At 43.7% G+C, this 14,117-nt stretch overlaps 1 protein-coding gene across 1 annotated transcript; it reads left to right on the forward strand.

Moving 5' to 3' along the window:
- The first annotated feature begins 1,252 nt into the window (after positions 1–1,252).
- On the forward strand, positions 1,253–4,037 carry NR0B1 (nuclear receptor subfamily 0 group B member 1). The gene is made up of 2 exons (XM_068179826.1): positions 1,253–2,043; positions 3,636–4,037. The coding sequence occupies exons 1-2, from the start codon at positions 1,266–1,268 to the stop codon at positions 3,878–3,880; spliced, it is 1,023 nt and encodes a 340-aa protein (XP_068035927.1). The 5' UTR covers positions 1,253–1,265; the 3' UTR covers positions 3,881–4,037.
- Positions 4,038–14,117: the final 10,080 nt, after the last annotated feature.

Consider the following 14,117-nt stretch of genomic DNA (forward strand, 5'->3'; position numbering starts at 1 on the left):
CCAAAACAAACAAAAAGCTCCAAAACCCCAAAAACAACAACAACAACAACAACAACAAAACACTTTTAGGGAAAGAAAATGCAGCTTTCCAAGGGTGATTTATTCTTCTCTTGGTAGCAGATACTGGTAGCAGAAGGTACAGAATTTTACTTAAAACCAGCTACTTTCTCTAAGTCTCTGTCAAGGTTCTTCCAGATCACATGAACCAGAAAATATTTCTGGTTTAGCCCATAAGCAGCAGATAGAAGTAACTTTATTTTCTGTAAAGCTTATTTACTCCACTCTGCTGCACCCACTTTTATTTAGCCCAGCTGAGAAGGTGCTTATTTTTCATTCAAGAGTCCACATTTAGACAATCACAGTTCCCCTGTCCCTTCTGTGTAAACATTAAGGCCTGGAGGGTTGGGAGGCTTCCTTCTTTGGAGTTCATATGACACTTGCAGGATATAGGTCACAAAAAAGTAAGTGTCTAAGAGGAGAAAATCATGGAGAAGCAGAGTCTGAAGGGGTAATGAAAATGGATGGACCAACATGGCATCAGAATGATGGGCCATGTGTTGAAAGGCAGAGCAAGGGAATTATTAGTGGGAGTGGTTCCATGGGGGATCCCAGTGGGTGCTGCAGCTGCACCAGCCTCAGGGCACCCTGACAGAGCCTTGTTTGCAACCCTCACAGAGCACCCATTTGGGCAGAGACATGTCCGATTCTCTGTCCCCGCATGGCAGCACTATGGAGTTCATTTGGCACACAAAGCATCGCTCCTTAGGGCAGGCATACACAAAAGTCCTCGATGTGATTAGTGGTGTCACCTTTTTCTCTTCCAGCGGGAATTTGATTATTTAGACCAATTCAGCGCCCCTGTCTTCACCAACACACCCGTTCTCTCTCCTCCCCCAGACCTCTCGGGTGCTTGTGAAGGCAGCGGGGCCGGTTGTCATTTCTCGGTGGGGTCCCGCGGAGGCAGGAGCTGCTCGCTACGGTGGCAAAACGAGAGAGCGGCGGGAGCTGCCCTGCCCTGCCTTGCCCTGCCCTGTTCGAAGCATCCCGGCATAACATCAGCCGGGATGGGACTCGGAAAGAGGGGCCGGGAAGGGACATCCCGCGGGGGCTGCAATTTGCCGCTCGTCACGCCGCAGCCTGCGGGCAGAGGCGGCCGGCTCGCCGGCTCCCGCCGGGTATCGCTGTCTCAGGGAAGGAGGAGGAGGGTTTGGTTGTTTTTTTCATCTCCCCTCCTCCCCCTCCGCCTCTTTTCCAGCCAGTGGAAAATGAGTGTCTGCCCCTTTGAACGGCCGGTAGAGCGCCAGCGGCTGCACACACACACAGACACGCACACACCCCCGCCGCCTATAAATAAGTTAGGGAGCCGGGCAGAGGGCGAGCGGCGCGCGTCTGCCGGCGGGACCAGGAGGCAGGGACCGCCCCGCCGAGCCTCCCCGGCGGCTCAGCGCGGCCCGGGCGCCGGAGCCGCGGGTGCCATGGCGTGCGCGGAGCGCTGCTGCCGCTGCTGCGCGGAGGGCCGGCGGCACAGCAGCATCCTCTACAGCATCCTCCGCAGCGAGGAGCGGGCGGTGCCGCCGGCCGGGCCGGCGCCCCGGGGCTGCCCGTGCGGGTCGCGGCGGCGGGTGGCCCTGCGGAGCCCGCAGGTGGCTTGCAAGGCGGCCTCGGCCGTGCTGGTGAAGACGCTGCGCTTCGTCCAGAACGTGCCCTGCTTCCAGGAGCTGCCGCTGGAGGAGCAGCTGCTGCTGGTCCGCAGCTGCTGGGCGCCCTTGCTGCTGCTGGGGCTGGCGCAGGACCGGGTGCACCTGGAGACGGTGGAGAGCGCGGAGCCCAGCATGCTGCAGCGCATCCTCACCGCCCGGCAGCAGGGCGAGCAGCCCCCGCCGCGGGCCCCTGCACCGGCACCGGGCCGGCCGCACCACGGCCCGCACCTGCCCTCGGCCGGCGAGATCCAGGCTATCAAGGGCTTCCTGGCCAAGTGCTGGAGCCTGGACATCAGCACCAAAGAGTACGCTTACCTCAAGGGGACGGTGCTCTTCAACCCGGGTGAGTGGCCGGGCGGGGCCGCGGCGTTTCTCTGCCACAGGGCAGCGAGGAGGGCGGGGAGAGCCCGCCTGTATCCCCAGGGAAGCGGGGCAGACCCGGGGCTTTCCTCGGGTGAAAAAGGTGGTGCAGGAAGGGACGCGGAGCAAAGTTTCACCTTCTGCCCCTTCTTCAAGACCCCGGCCGCAGGCATGGAGGGGGTCCGGCTGCAGCTCGGTCTGGGGTCCTGAAGGCTGGCGCTTTCCACAGATGCTTTCCACGAGCACAGCGAATTCCAGGCGCCTGGCAGTCGGTTAGAGAAGGCTGGGAGACAGCAGCGGCTCCCTGCTCGTTTCCCTCAGCGGGAGCGCCGGGACCTCTACTCCGCGGCCCGAGGGTAGCGGGTCTGCCCGGGCCGTGCCCGGAGGTCTGAGCGCCCCGGAGAGCAAGGGAAGGCTCAAGGCTTCCAGCAACAAAGTGCTGCTGTGGCTTTTGGTATAGCATTTATGATAGTTTTTTTTTAATATATATAATTTTTTTTTCAATCTCTCCTTGTGGAGACTCCCGTAGATGCAGCTCTACCAAGTGACTTTATTATCACATCGGTGACTAACCTGAAAAGTCGCTGGCAGGCTGGATATGGCACTTCCCAAGTGTGGCAGTACCGTGTGAAAGTGGGACAGGGCTCTGCTGGCGCTCCCACTGCCAAACTGTTAGTTATTGATGGTTAAGTTCCTGTAGTGGTACTTTGCATTTATCATCCTGCTTGTGTAGCTTTGCATTCTATACAGAGAAGAGAGAAAAAGTTACAATAGTTAAGGTGAAGCTCATGTAACACAAGTCGAATTTGAAAGCTGGTCTAATGCAAAAAATAGAGGCAATGTTCTGGAAGGAAAATTTTCTTCTCTGAAAGGGTGGTCAAGCATTGGAACAGGCTGCCCAGGGAAGTGGTTGAATCACCATCCCTGAAAGTGTTCAAAAATGTGTAGATATGTTGCTCAGGAACATGGTTTAGTGGTGGACATGGCAGTGTTAGGTTAATGGTTGGACTCACTGATCTTGGAGGTTTTTCCATCCAAAATGGTTCTATGGTCTCATATAACCTTAATTCTGCACCATCCATCTTTCAGTATCCTTACTGTGGTTCATTGGGAAACTTCTTGTCGGTATTGGAGTCATTACTTCTTGCCACTTATAGACTGGAGTAGAAACAGTAGTCAAAAGAACCCTTAAATGTAAACAGTGCATTTTTGTAGAAGTGAAAAACTGAAAAAGCTGTTTTTGTTGTCTTCCCCATTGTAAAGGTGTTTGGAGAGCATTCTTCAAAGTTTTTATCAACTAATTTGTTTAACACCTAATTGAATGTTGACAAACATAATGTTTTAGGTTTGTGAAGAAGAGTGTTAAATATCCAGAACACCAATATGATAAGAATTTGACCTGCCCAATAAAGTTTGGCATTTTGACTTTGCATACAAGAAGTCCTGTAGCAATTTAATTTCCTCCTTTCCTTGAGCGATAATTACAGTCTGTGAGCTGTTAGGAGTTGTTCTGTAAGAAAAATACTGTTTTGTAAACAAAAATATATAAACAAAATAATTTATTTTTCTTTTCAGATCTACCTGGACTGCAGTGTACTCAGTACATTGAAGGATTGCAGAGGGAAGCACAACAAGCTCTAAATGAACATGTCAGACTCATTCACAGAGGTGATGAAGCCAGATTTGCCAAGCTGAATGTTGTTCTCTCCTTGTTAAGATCTATTCATGCTAATGTGGTTGCTGAATTATTCTTCAGGCCCATCATTGGAGCAGTGAACATGGATGACATGCTTTTGGAAATGCTTTGTGCAAAATTATAATTAAAATTATAAAGGTGTGTAAGATAATGAAAAGAAGTCCAGTGCAAAGGAACCCCCAGAGCAGGATAGTGTAAAGTGTTGTAAATAAACTAACTTATTGTTTTTACATAGATAGTATTTTTGTATTCCATAATAAAATATTCTTCAAGTTCTGAAAGCAATTTTTATTAAACACAATGGTTTTGGAATAAGGTTATGGTCATCAAAACAAGCTTTAAGGTTGTAGAGAATGTTCATATCCAAAGCTGACTGGCTATTCTTTTACCATGCCTCTAGAATAAAGAACATATTTACTATATTGTACTTTCAAGGTGAGTAATCCCTGGTTTTTCAAAATATGCACAGTCTTACTGCTATTCTTACTACTTCTATTGATTTTAACAGAGTCAAATCTGTGAAGGTTATTAAATATTCACCCAAGGTTTTTCTTCCATATGGAGAATATGTGTTAAGAGTATTTTGAGGCTTAATGAACCTTAAAGTAGCTTAATCAACTCTAGTATTTGCGGTAAAACATTTCATTCAATGAAATAAATCTTTTCCCCAAAACAACAAGCAAATAAAAATCCACTCCAAAAATATGCAAACAGCAAATGCTAATTAGGGTCAGGAGAACTAGCAGGGTGGACTCCACACTTTTATTTCATCTAGATAACTGCTAACTGGGACTTCAGTAGTCAGATTCTCCAGACTACTTATTCCTATTGACAAACCAAATTATTATGCTGAAACATGGTGTACCACTGATACTTCTATCACAATTTGTCACAATTTGACATGTGATGATGTCTTAATTAAGCATAGAGCTTAACAATTATTTTATTTTATTTTATTTTATTTATTTTATTTTTATTATTTTATTTTATATTACTTTTCTTGGACTTGATCCTTTCTCCCAAAGTCTTTGTGTCTTCATTGGAAAAATACCCTGTTCTAAAAATAAACTCAGAAAGGGAAAATCAGTGATTTAAGGGGGATTTGTCTCATGGTTTTCTGTTCTTTGCATTCAGTTTTCTGTCTTTTCCCCAGGGGAATACTGGTAAAGAAATGGAGAGTGAAGTGTGACAGTGTTCCCAAAGTAAAAGTAACTCCATATATTGTTCAGACATATATTGACCACCAGCAATAGTTGTTTTTTAAAACACAATTAATAAAGTTGAAGGAGTTACTTTCCTTAACAGGAGGTGTGCAGGGGACGGGGGAAGGAGTTGGAAGAGCTTTCTTTTGCTGCCACCTTGCGCAAAGGACAATCACAGCTCCTACTAAGGTAAGGAGCAGGGGCACTTTTGTTGGCTTGTACCTACCCACATAAAACTTATGGGAAGCAGAAATTGTTTAAGAAGTAGCCAAACATTCCTAGGTGTACAAGTTCATTCATAAATATCACTGAGATTTGTATTGCCATGGCACTTAGGATCTCCTCAGGAGCTTTGACACTGTCACCAAGGAAAAATAACCGAGCAAGAAACATAACCCCCATCCCAAAAAACAATGGTGCTCCATAAATGAGCAGTGTTCTGCTGCTCACATAAGTCTGTGTGGGCTTGTGTACCATGAGGAATTTCCCAAAAATTCAAAAGAAGAAAATATATGCAAGTAAAGTGAACTTTACTGCCAGTCTAGACTTCAGATCAGTTCAGACCATAATAAAGTAGGCTTAGTTTTTATATTAAGTTGATCCTTTTATATGTACACAGAAGTATATGCACACCTATTTATTGTGCATGTGTAAATGTTCTGTGAGTTTACAATGGCTTTTGAACTTGCCTGATATCTCTGTAACATAAATTTGTATATATGTTTCCCTCTTTGTAGGCAGCATATGAACTCACAATAGTTAGCTTTCAAGGATGTCTGACAAAGAAACCTCTTTCCACAAAAGCAGAAAGCATGATGCTAAAACATTTAAGCAGTGGTTAGTGGCAGATGGTGCATCTTGGGTAAGGACTAAAGAGAACTCCAACAGCCTCAGACTGAAACAACTTCATCACCACATGGAATTCATTAATACTCACACTAGTGTTCAGACTTCTCTGCTAAGTGGCAGAAGAGACTTGTTTGCAGTACTCCTAACAATTAATTGTAATAGCTGAGCCTTGGTCACAAGCCAGTATTTTCAGCTGAACAGTCACCTTGAGACATCTTGGGTCTATTGTGCCACTACACACTGTAGTTTTCATGACTCAGGCGCACCTGCTTACACCCCCAGATTTGATGTCTCAACAAATTCTATATTCTGCTCAATTTTCTGAAGTTGTCATGAAAAATGCACGTTGCAAATCCACCTTGAACTGTACTCTATCATATTTCTCTTGGACCAACAATACAGTTAGTAATTCAGCTGCTGTCTATGCTAATGGAAGCACCTGGGAATTGTAAGTAGGAAATCTGAATGGAAAAACAAATTTAGCAAGGTTTTTGCAGAGAACTGGCAAAAAAAAAAAAGTGTCTCTTCGTAGGTCAGAGGAGGAGGAATGACAAAGCAAGACATTAAAAAGAGATTTGTAGGAAGAACCAAGCTGAAGAATTGGGAGAACTGTGCAAGAATGGGAGAGAAGAGTTGGGTGTGCTTCTGGAATGCTGTGGGGAGAAGGGTCTGATTTTAGTGTGGGGACAATCTAGTAGACAACTGAGTAGGAGTTGGAGAGAGATTGTAACTCACAGAACAAACCAGAGGCTGAGCAGAAAGGTCACTGCGGGAGGATTCATCTGTCAAGTCCAGAAGATTTGCAGAGCAGGGAAGAGCTGACCCTGTAGAGGACACAGGCATCCTCACTGACCTGCTGGGACAAGTGGCCTCTTCTCTCCACTGGTGCTGCTGCAGAAGGGCCCCTGATGGCAGCTGTGCAGGGGTGAGGAGTGAGCTCCTCAGCCTTCGACAGTGTACAGGAACTAAGCAAAACTACTCTGATCTTTGCCCTGGGTGCTCTACAGCAGGTTTTCCTGCTGGGTAGGAGAAGTACTGAGCTAGATCCTTTTCTGTCCTGTGCAGGGTGGGTGAACTCTGGCTCAGATAGTCTCAGATGACCATGGCCACTGCAGTGACACAAGGAGTCATCTTTCTGGTTATCCTGGGCAGCAGGAATAGGGGACAAAGCACTGGAGGCCTCAGGGAGGCAGGGTAGAAAGGAAAGTGGCCATTCAAGGATGCTTCTTGGTAATGTAGCCTTTACTAGAAGAAGGGGGTCAGATCAAGACCCTCCCACAGCCTCAGGTAGTGTGTGAGAGCTCTGTTTTTCAGCTGCCTGGGACTCCTGCAGAGATAAAAGCCTCCAGCCCTGCCTGCTGCTGAGCAGTGCTGTGCTGGGAGCTCTGCCCTGTGCTGTGATCACTGTGCTGGGAGCTCTGCCCTGTGCTGGGAGATCTGCACTGTCACATGCAGCACAGAATTTCTTGTCATGTTCCTAAATCTACCAGTAAAGACTGCTTTTCAGATCAGATATTGACATGGCTTCTGAGGATATTTTAGCATTTTCTCTGTTTACTCTCTATCCCTCTAATTTCAGGCATGAGTCTTCTAGGGAGCACCATTTTTTTCAGCCCTCCAGGGTGTTAAAGACATTTTAACTAAGAGCAGCGTCCCAAGCAATTTAATCCTGCAATCCCCACAGTGAGTGTCTCAGGCAGAGGCAGTGCTGCACAAAGAGCTATTCCCACCCACCTCAGCAGAGATTCCCATTGCTCCTGGCCAGGCCTGCTACTCCAGCAGTCCAGACACCGGCTTCTAATCACAAAGCACCATGTGCCAGAGCAGCCTTGCCATGTCCTTTTATCTGAAGAGATCTGAGAAAGGATCATTTAAAAACCAAGTTGCATTTTCAGTTGTATGAGTGCTTCTTTTAGATAAGGAAAAGCATAGCATTTATTTATAATCTTACTTTTCCTAGTTTAACCTTTGTTTTGGTAACCTTTCTAATAGTTTGCTTTAAACTTTGCAGCATTTTGCTGTTGTGGATAGACTGTGAACATTGTTAGTGCCTAACACTTTCATCTCTTTTCAGACAGAACTTATTCCTATAATGGACCTTCTGGGCACTGCAATTCATCAGTTTTTAATTCACTGAAAAAAAGTCCCGAACAGTGCAAGCAAATATTGTATCGAAAAATGTTGAAATTTTGAGATGCAGCTTGAGATTTCAACACACATATTGTCTTAGGACTCCTAATATTTATTTTAAATTAGGGAAGTGTAGTATTTTAAATCTGAAAGTACATGAGTAAAATTCAATAGCTGAGACAAACAGAGACTGTCAGAGGAACTTTGACAAAAATATGATTAAACCTACAAACTCTGTGAGGTCACAGGGCTATAATTTATTAGTTCTATGCAAATCCACGAATCATTCACGTTGTTGATAGGAATGGGTAGTCATTTCACTGTTTGTGTCAGTGTGAAATTGGTCCAGCTTCATTTACATATCCACAACATGCCTAGATGTAGGTAAATAACCACACAAGTGATATGCAAGCACACGTGATACACAGACCCTTTTTCTTCTGCATGTAGTTATGTTATTTACTTGTTTTGTGTAAGGGAAATTATACTCATTTCAGGTTCAGAAAAAAAGAACCTGTTCTTTAATTGTATAGAAGCACTCACTGTTTAGTCACATGGGATGAATTTCACATTGCTGAAACTGAGCTGTCTTAAAATTTAACATCTGGTCTTGTTGGGGTATCTGGGCTGTGTCTGGAGAGGATGGAGAGACACAAAGATCTCCAGGTTCCTTTTGATCCCAGCATCGCTACTGTAGGGTGGCATAATGGATTTGTACTTTGCAGAATAAGACTTGATTCAAGTTATACACTGAACTGTCAATCACTACAGTTTGGTAAAGTGAAACTTTAGAGTCACCCTCACTTCTGGGAAACCATCAGCCATCTTCTCCCAGCTGAGACCATACTGAAGCTTCTCACATATGCACATACCCATACACACACACAGAGCAACATGTAGCAGGGCAATTCATATCCTTTTCTTCTAGTGGAGCTGAATGAATAGAAGTAACAAAAAAAGTCAGTAAAGCCTCCAAACAGAGAGAAGAAGTAACTACATTAACGTACATGTAACTACATTTACCCTACATTTACCCTAGGAGCAGGCCTGCAGTTCCAAGTTTTAAGTACACAACTAATATCTTCTATCTCTAAGTAAGAACTAGCTGAAGAAAATGAATCTGTTTTTCAAAGAAAGAGACAATCCAATTTATTTTGTCTCTTTGAAACTGGAATAAGCAGATAGGTTTGACCAAAAAAATTCAGTACTAGAATGAGGAGATTTTATAGTTGCTATTATAGGGGGTTTAATTTTTTTTTTTTTTAATTTTCCCATGCTATCTTTACCAGATCAGGGAGATATAGGAATAGATGTGACTCTGTCTTCAAAATGTTGCAACTTAGGCAGCATCAGCTATTCAGCATACTACTTCTTGTTGAGTACACTTTGGTGTCCTGAAGAACCAGAGCTGGAGGAGATCTTTAAGAAGATCTTCCAGAAAGCTGAGGAGCAGTGCTACATTTCTAATTCTAGAATAATTAGGTGGAAATCCTGCTTCTCCATAAACTGACTCTCAAACAAGGTAAAGAGAACAAAATCCTATTGCAGTGGGATCTGAGGTCATCTGAGCTGGGAACTTCAGCTGTTCCCAAACAAGATCAAATGACTGAGATAGCATTTATAACTTCTAATTTATAAGTTATTTCTAGCTGATTTCCAGACACACAAATCTGTGTAGAAATTGAGGGAGGTAAGAATGATGCTCAAATGGGTTCTGATGAAGAAGTCCCAAAACTCAAGAAGATACCACCCTTAAACTAGTTTTCAACAGGTCCTTTCCATAATTTCTGAGATTTTGAGTTGTGAACAGACACTGACATTTGCTGTGGTCAAATTATCCCAGCCTAGTTAACACTTTGAATTAAGGCAGGTGAATCATACAGCTTAACTCTAAGACAATGGCCATCAGCTGGAACTAGTTATTCTGTCTAGAAATCATGCTCAGAAAGATTCCAGCTCAATTAGAAGCACACCCTCCTCTAACTAGAGGCACACCCAAACTACAACCCAGCTCTGCTCCGGGGTGAAACCACAGTGTGGTGCCTACAGTTTCCTCTCTCAGTTCTTCCCTCCCTCCCTCAGAGTGCTTTGGTTTTTATAGGAAGTACATCAGATATGTGGGCTGAAAGGAAGCTGTGGCTCCTTCCAGTTAGGTTGTTGTTCTGGACAGCCCCACACACAGAAGCTTGCCCTGCTTTCTCTAGATGCAGTGGGGAAGTTGTACACCACTCCTTTTCTCAGTACTGAGCAATTCATGTTTCTGTTATCCACGTCTTTCCCTCCTTGTCACTATCTTGCATGTTGGGGCAAATATTTGAAAGTATTTTCTACCTTGTTTATGGGACAAACTAGAGCCCTTGTAAGTGTAAAGCAATTACCAATGTCATGAAGGAGGCACGGCTTATTTAGTTTTGCCTGGCTCCTGAAAAATCCAGTATTCTTGGAGTTGCTATGGTCTCAATGTTTCCTTAATGCAAACCATAGAAATAATTCAGCAAAGAACCCCTTTTCCATCAGTTACTTTATCACAGAACAGTAAAGGTGACAGGAAAAAAATATGAAGAGAAGCAGTAAAGCTGAAACAGGCTATAAATTACAGTGGGTATATATTCCGTTCTTCTACATAGTCATATGGCTGGAAGGGATTTCATGGCATCATCTAATCCATCCTCCTGTCCTGACAGGATGAATTGTACACCATGTCATACATGGCAAGAGCTTGTCTAATCTGTCTTTAAACATTTTAGTGATGGGGACTCTATGACACCTCCATTCAGTCTCTTTGTATCGCTACCCTTAAAATTCTAAAGTTTTCCAGGCATCTGAGCTGGCCCTTCTATATTGTAGCATAATCTTCCTTTTTCTTAACTTATTCCCTAGCCATGTGGACAAACTTTGTGGCAGAAGACTCTTCCATATTTGAAGGCTGTTAATCTTTCATTTTGTGGAAAGCTTCTTACCAGGATTCTTTCAATCACTCTTGTTCCCTAGAACATCCTCTATACACCCATTTGGTCAGCAACCAAACTTTCCTGAACTGCAACTCACAGATTTTCTACTGGAATAGAAAAAAATACAAATGAAGAATTACAGTCCTCTATGATCCATTTACACTATCTTGTCATCAATTTTTAAACATCACAATGAACTCTTTCTAAATATTTTTATAAATACTTCTTTTATATCACTCTAGCACTTTCTGATAGTCAATAATCACAGTTAAAACATATTTTCCAGCTTCAGTTCTAAACATTCTACATAGATTGCATTTATACTTTTCTAACCTCATGGTTGTAGTCTTTGATGTTATATGCAGTTATATTTGAAATATATCTTGGACTTTTTTTCAAGGTGGTCTTGACGCTTGTGAAATTTAAAAATAAGACTGTTCAAAACACTTAGAAATTCCCTAGTGGGACTGTTCTTAAACTGTCAGTGTGGGTGGATGAGCTTGGTGGATGGATAGTTTTCAGTGCCTAATTGCCCTGAATCTATGAAATGCAGTTCATTGCATCATCAGTATATGCCATTGTCTTAATGACCATTATTTTGTTTTCTTGAGACAAATAGGTTGCAGTTTATGGTGGGTTTTAATTTACTTATTTAAATTGTCTTAAACAAAGAAAGGAAAAGGAACCAAGTCCATGTGTAACAGCAGATCCTCTGGAATTAGTATGCAGAGAATTGATGTGACTCAGAAATGATAGTGAAACACTATCATTTCTGCAGACCCTTTACTTCACAAACAACACAGGCTTTTCTATATCAGGAATTTTACAGGAGAAGAGGAAAAATGAAATAAAATAAAAAGAAGGCATAAAGATTAAAGGAGCATATGATAGCTGCTATAGAGCCTGGCAAAATCTGTGTCTGCTATGCCATACTCTGTCAAAAGCAGCTCCCAAGTGTGGTGAAGGAAATGTTAACATTTCTAATCTTGGATGTATTCAATGGTGCCATCTCAGTTTCATCAAAAACCTGTAATAAAATACATCCAGAACATTTTCCCTCATGAAAGCTTAGTGAAACACAGATGTTGCTGCTCCATATTTTCCCAGAGACCCTCATTGACTCCTTTCACAGAAAATCTGGGCTTCCCATAACCCCATCATTGCCTCTAACAGCAGCCTGCCGTTTCCATCAACATTTTGCTCTGCAGAATTGCTGTTATCGTGCAACACTGTGCTTTTCAGCACATTAAACTGGTTAGAACTGAGGCAGTAGAAACGTATCATTGCTATTGCTGGGGAAGAAAGCAGATGCTGCTCATATGCATACTAAGAAATGAGAAGAAAAAACCTCAACTGAAGACTGTTTTGAAACTTCCTTAGAGAAATGTGAAAAAAAGCACAGTCCAAAAGGCAAGGAAATTGCACTAATCAATAGTCACCTTAAGCCTGTGGAAGAATGATTGGGATCCATGCTGACATTCTCCAAACCTTTCTTTCTTGCTCATGTACTTTTCAATAACAGGCTTATTTTCTTTCTCTCTCGAGACTGGAATAGCCAATTAAGGTTTTTAAACATCTATTTTTTTTCCAGTAATCTGCAGAATGAATATAAATCATCTGTAACTTACAGTGCTGCTTCATGAAATTCAGTATTTTTATCTATTTTATTCTGTGACATCCTGTGGTTTTCCTTAAAATCTGATTTTTTTTTAATCTCTATTGATTTTTTTTTCTTAATTTTAATTGTTTTCTCCCTAAAAATACTTTTCATATGAATATTAGTATGATTCCTCATGAACACTTTCCAGTACTATCACAGGCACATGCATTCACATAAATTCTGTGTACCTAAGCAAGTCCTCATTAATGTGCCTAGCTATTAACTTCAAAGAAAAATCACTTCTAGACATGGAGTTTTGAAAATGATGCTTTGTAACTTGAAGAACCTTCTTCCATTTGCAACTCAGCTGCCTGACATTTCATGATCTAACACTTAAGTGGCAGGGTACATTAAGATGTATTCATGTATTTGAATAGTTTAACAGGGATTTTTAAATCTGCACACCGTGACTGCCAGCACCAAGTGAGAATCTCATGGCTATCATGGTGACCAGTGGACTCTCAGGGTAGATATTTCTTCTGACAAGTGAAATAAATCTGTCCCATCAAAGGAAAGAACTGCATTCAGGAAGCTAAGTGGCAGACCTGCTCAGACTTGTTAAAACTGCTGGTCATTCTGTTGGAGGTATTTCAAATTAGAAATTCCAAATATATAAAAATAAAGTGTATCATGCTGGACCTGACAGTTTGAGGAAGACAGGGCTGCTGCTACTCTGTGTCCCCAGGTCCAACTGATAACAAGCTGAAAAATGATTGCCAGCAGGCACAGGGCACATGTAGAGGTGTCTGGCAGTGCAGGTCAGTGACAGACACCCAGGGCATTCCCAAAGCACAGGCAGCACCCCCAGCCCTGTCCCGCTCCCTGTCTGGCTGGGCAGGACAGCAGACCATCCGTGGGAGTCCAGGAGCACACGCACGAGGTGGATCCAGCCAGCAGCAGGGCTGCTCAGTCTCCCCAGCTGAGGGCACCTGCACACGTGGGCTTCCAGGGATGCAGCCCCACTCCAGCTGCACACAAATTCACAGGCAGGCAGGCAGGGACACACACAGGGAATGAAATGTCCCTTGCTGGAAAACACTTGGAGATGGACTTTAATAAGTAGAGAGGCAGACTGTGATGATCAAGTGCAGGACAGGGACAGACAACTGCACTGACCAGACCCTGCTTATGTGTTAAGGGAGCTTATGCCCCCTTCTTCCCCCTCAACCTCCCCAAATCCTTTCATTTTTCTCATCTTTGAGTCCTCCCTTAAGAATTCCATAGAAATCCAGCGCAATCCTAAAATGTTCTTCCCCTGCATCCCGTGATGTGTCCCACCCCTAGACATGAGCCATCCTTTGCCCAAAAGATGACTCAGGCAGTTGCCCCCAGTGACTCACGGTGACAGTTTTCACACCTGGACACTGGGACTTAGGCTCTGCTGGGGCAGCCCTGGACAAGACCCAGACAAGATTCCCTTCCCTCCGAGTCTTGAATTGGGATTTCCCCCCTGCCTGATGTTCTTCTGTGCTCCTCTGGGTTTATGGCTGCAGAGGTGGGCTTGGAACGGGCTGGGCAGAGTGTTATTTGGTGTGTCTCTGCCCCATTGTCTCTCTGGGCCCTTTTATG

The sequence above is a fragment of the Anomalospiza imberbis genome, chromosome 2, assembly GCF_031753505.1.
Source record: "Anomalospiza imberbis isolate Cuckoo-Finch-1a 21T00152 chromosome 2, ASM3175350v1, whole genome shotgun sequence".
Taxonomy (NCBI): domain Eukaryota; kingdom Metazoa; phylum Chordata; class Aves; order Passeriformes; family Viduidae; genus Anomalospiza; species Anomalospiza imberbis.

Bases quoted from the DNA above. Each gene is read 5' to 3' on its own strand.
- NR0B1 (XM_068179826.1), top strand. From the start codon at position 1,266: ATGAGTGTCTGCCCCTTTGAACGGCCGGTAGAGCGCCAGCGGCTGCAC. The intron at 2,044-3,635 runs GTGAGTGGCCGG...TTTTCTTTTCAG, and splicing joins GACGGTGCTCTTCAACCCGG to ATCTACCTGGACTGCAGTGT.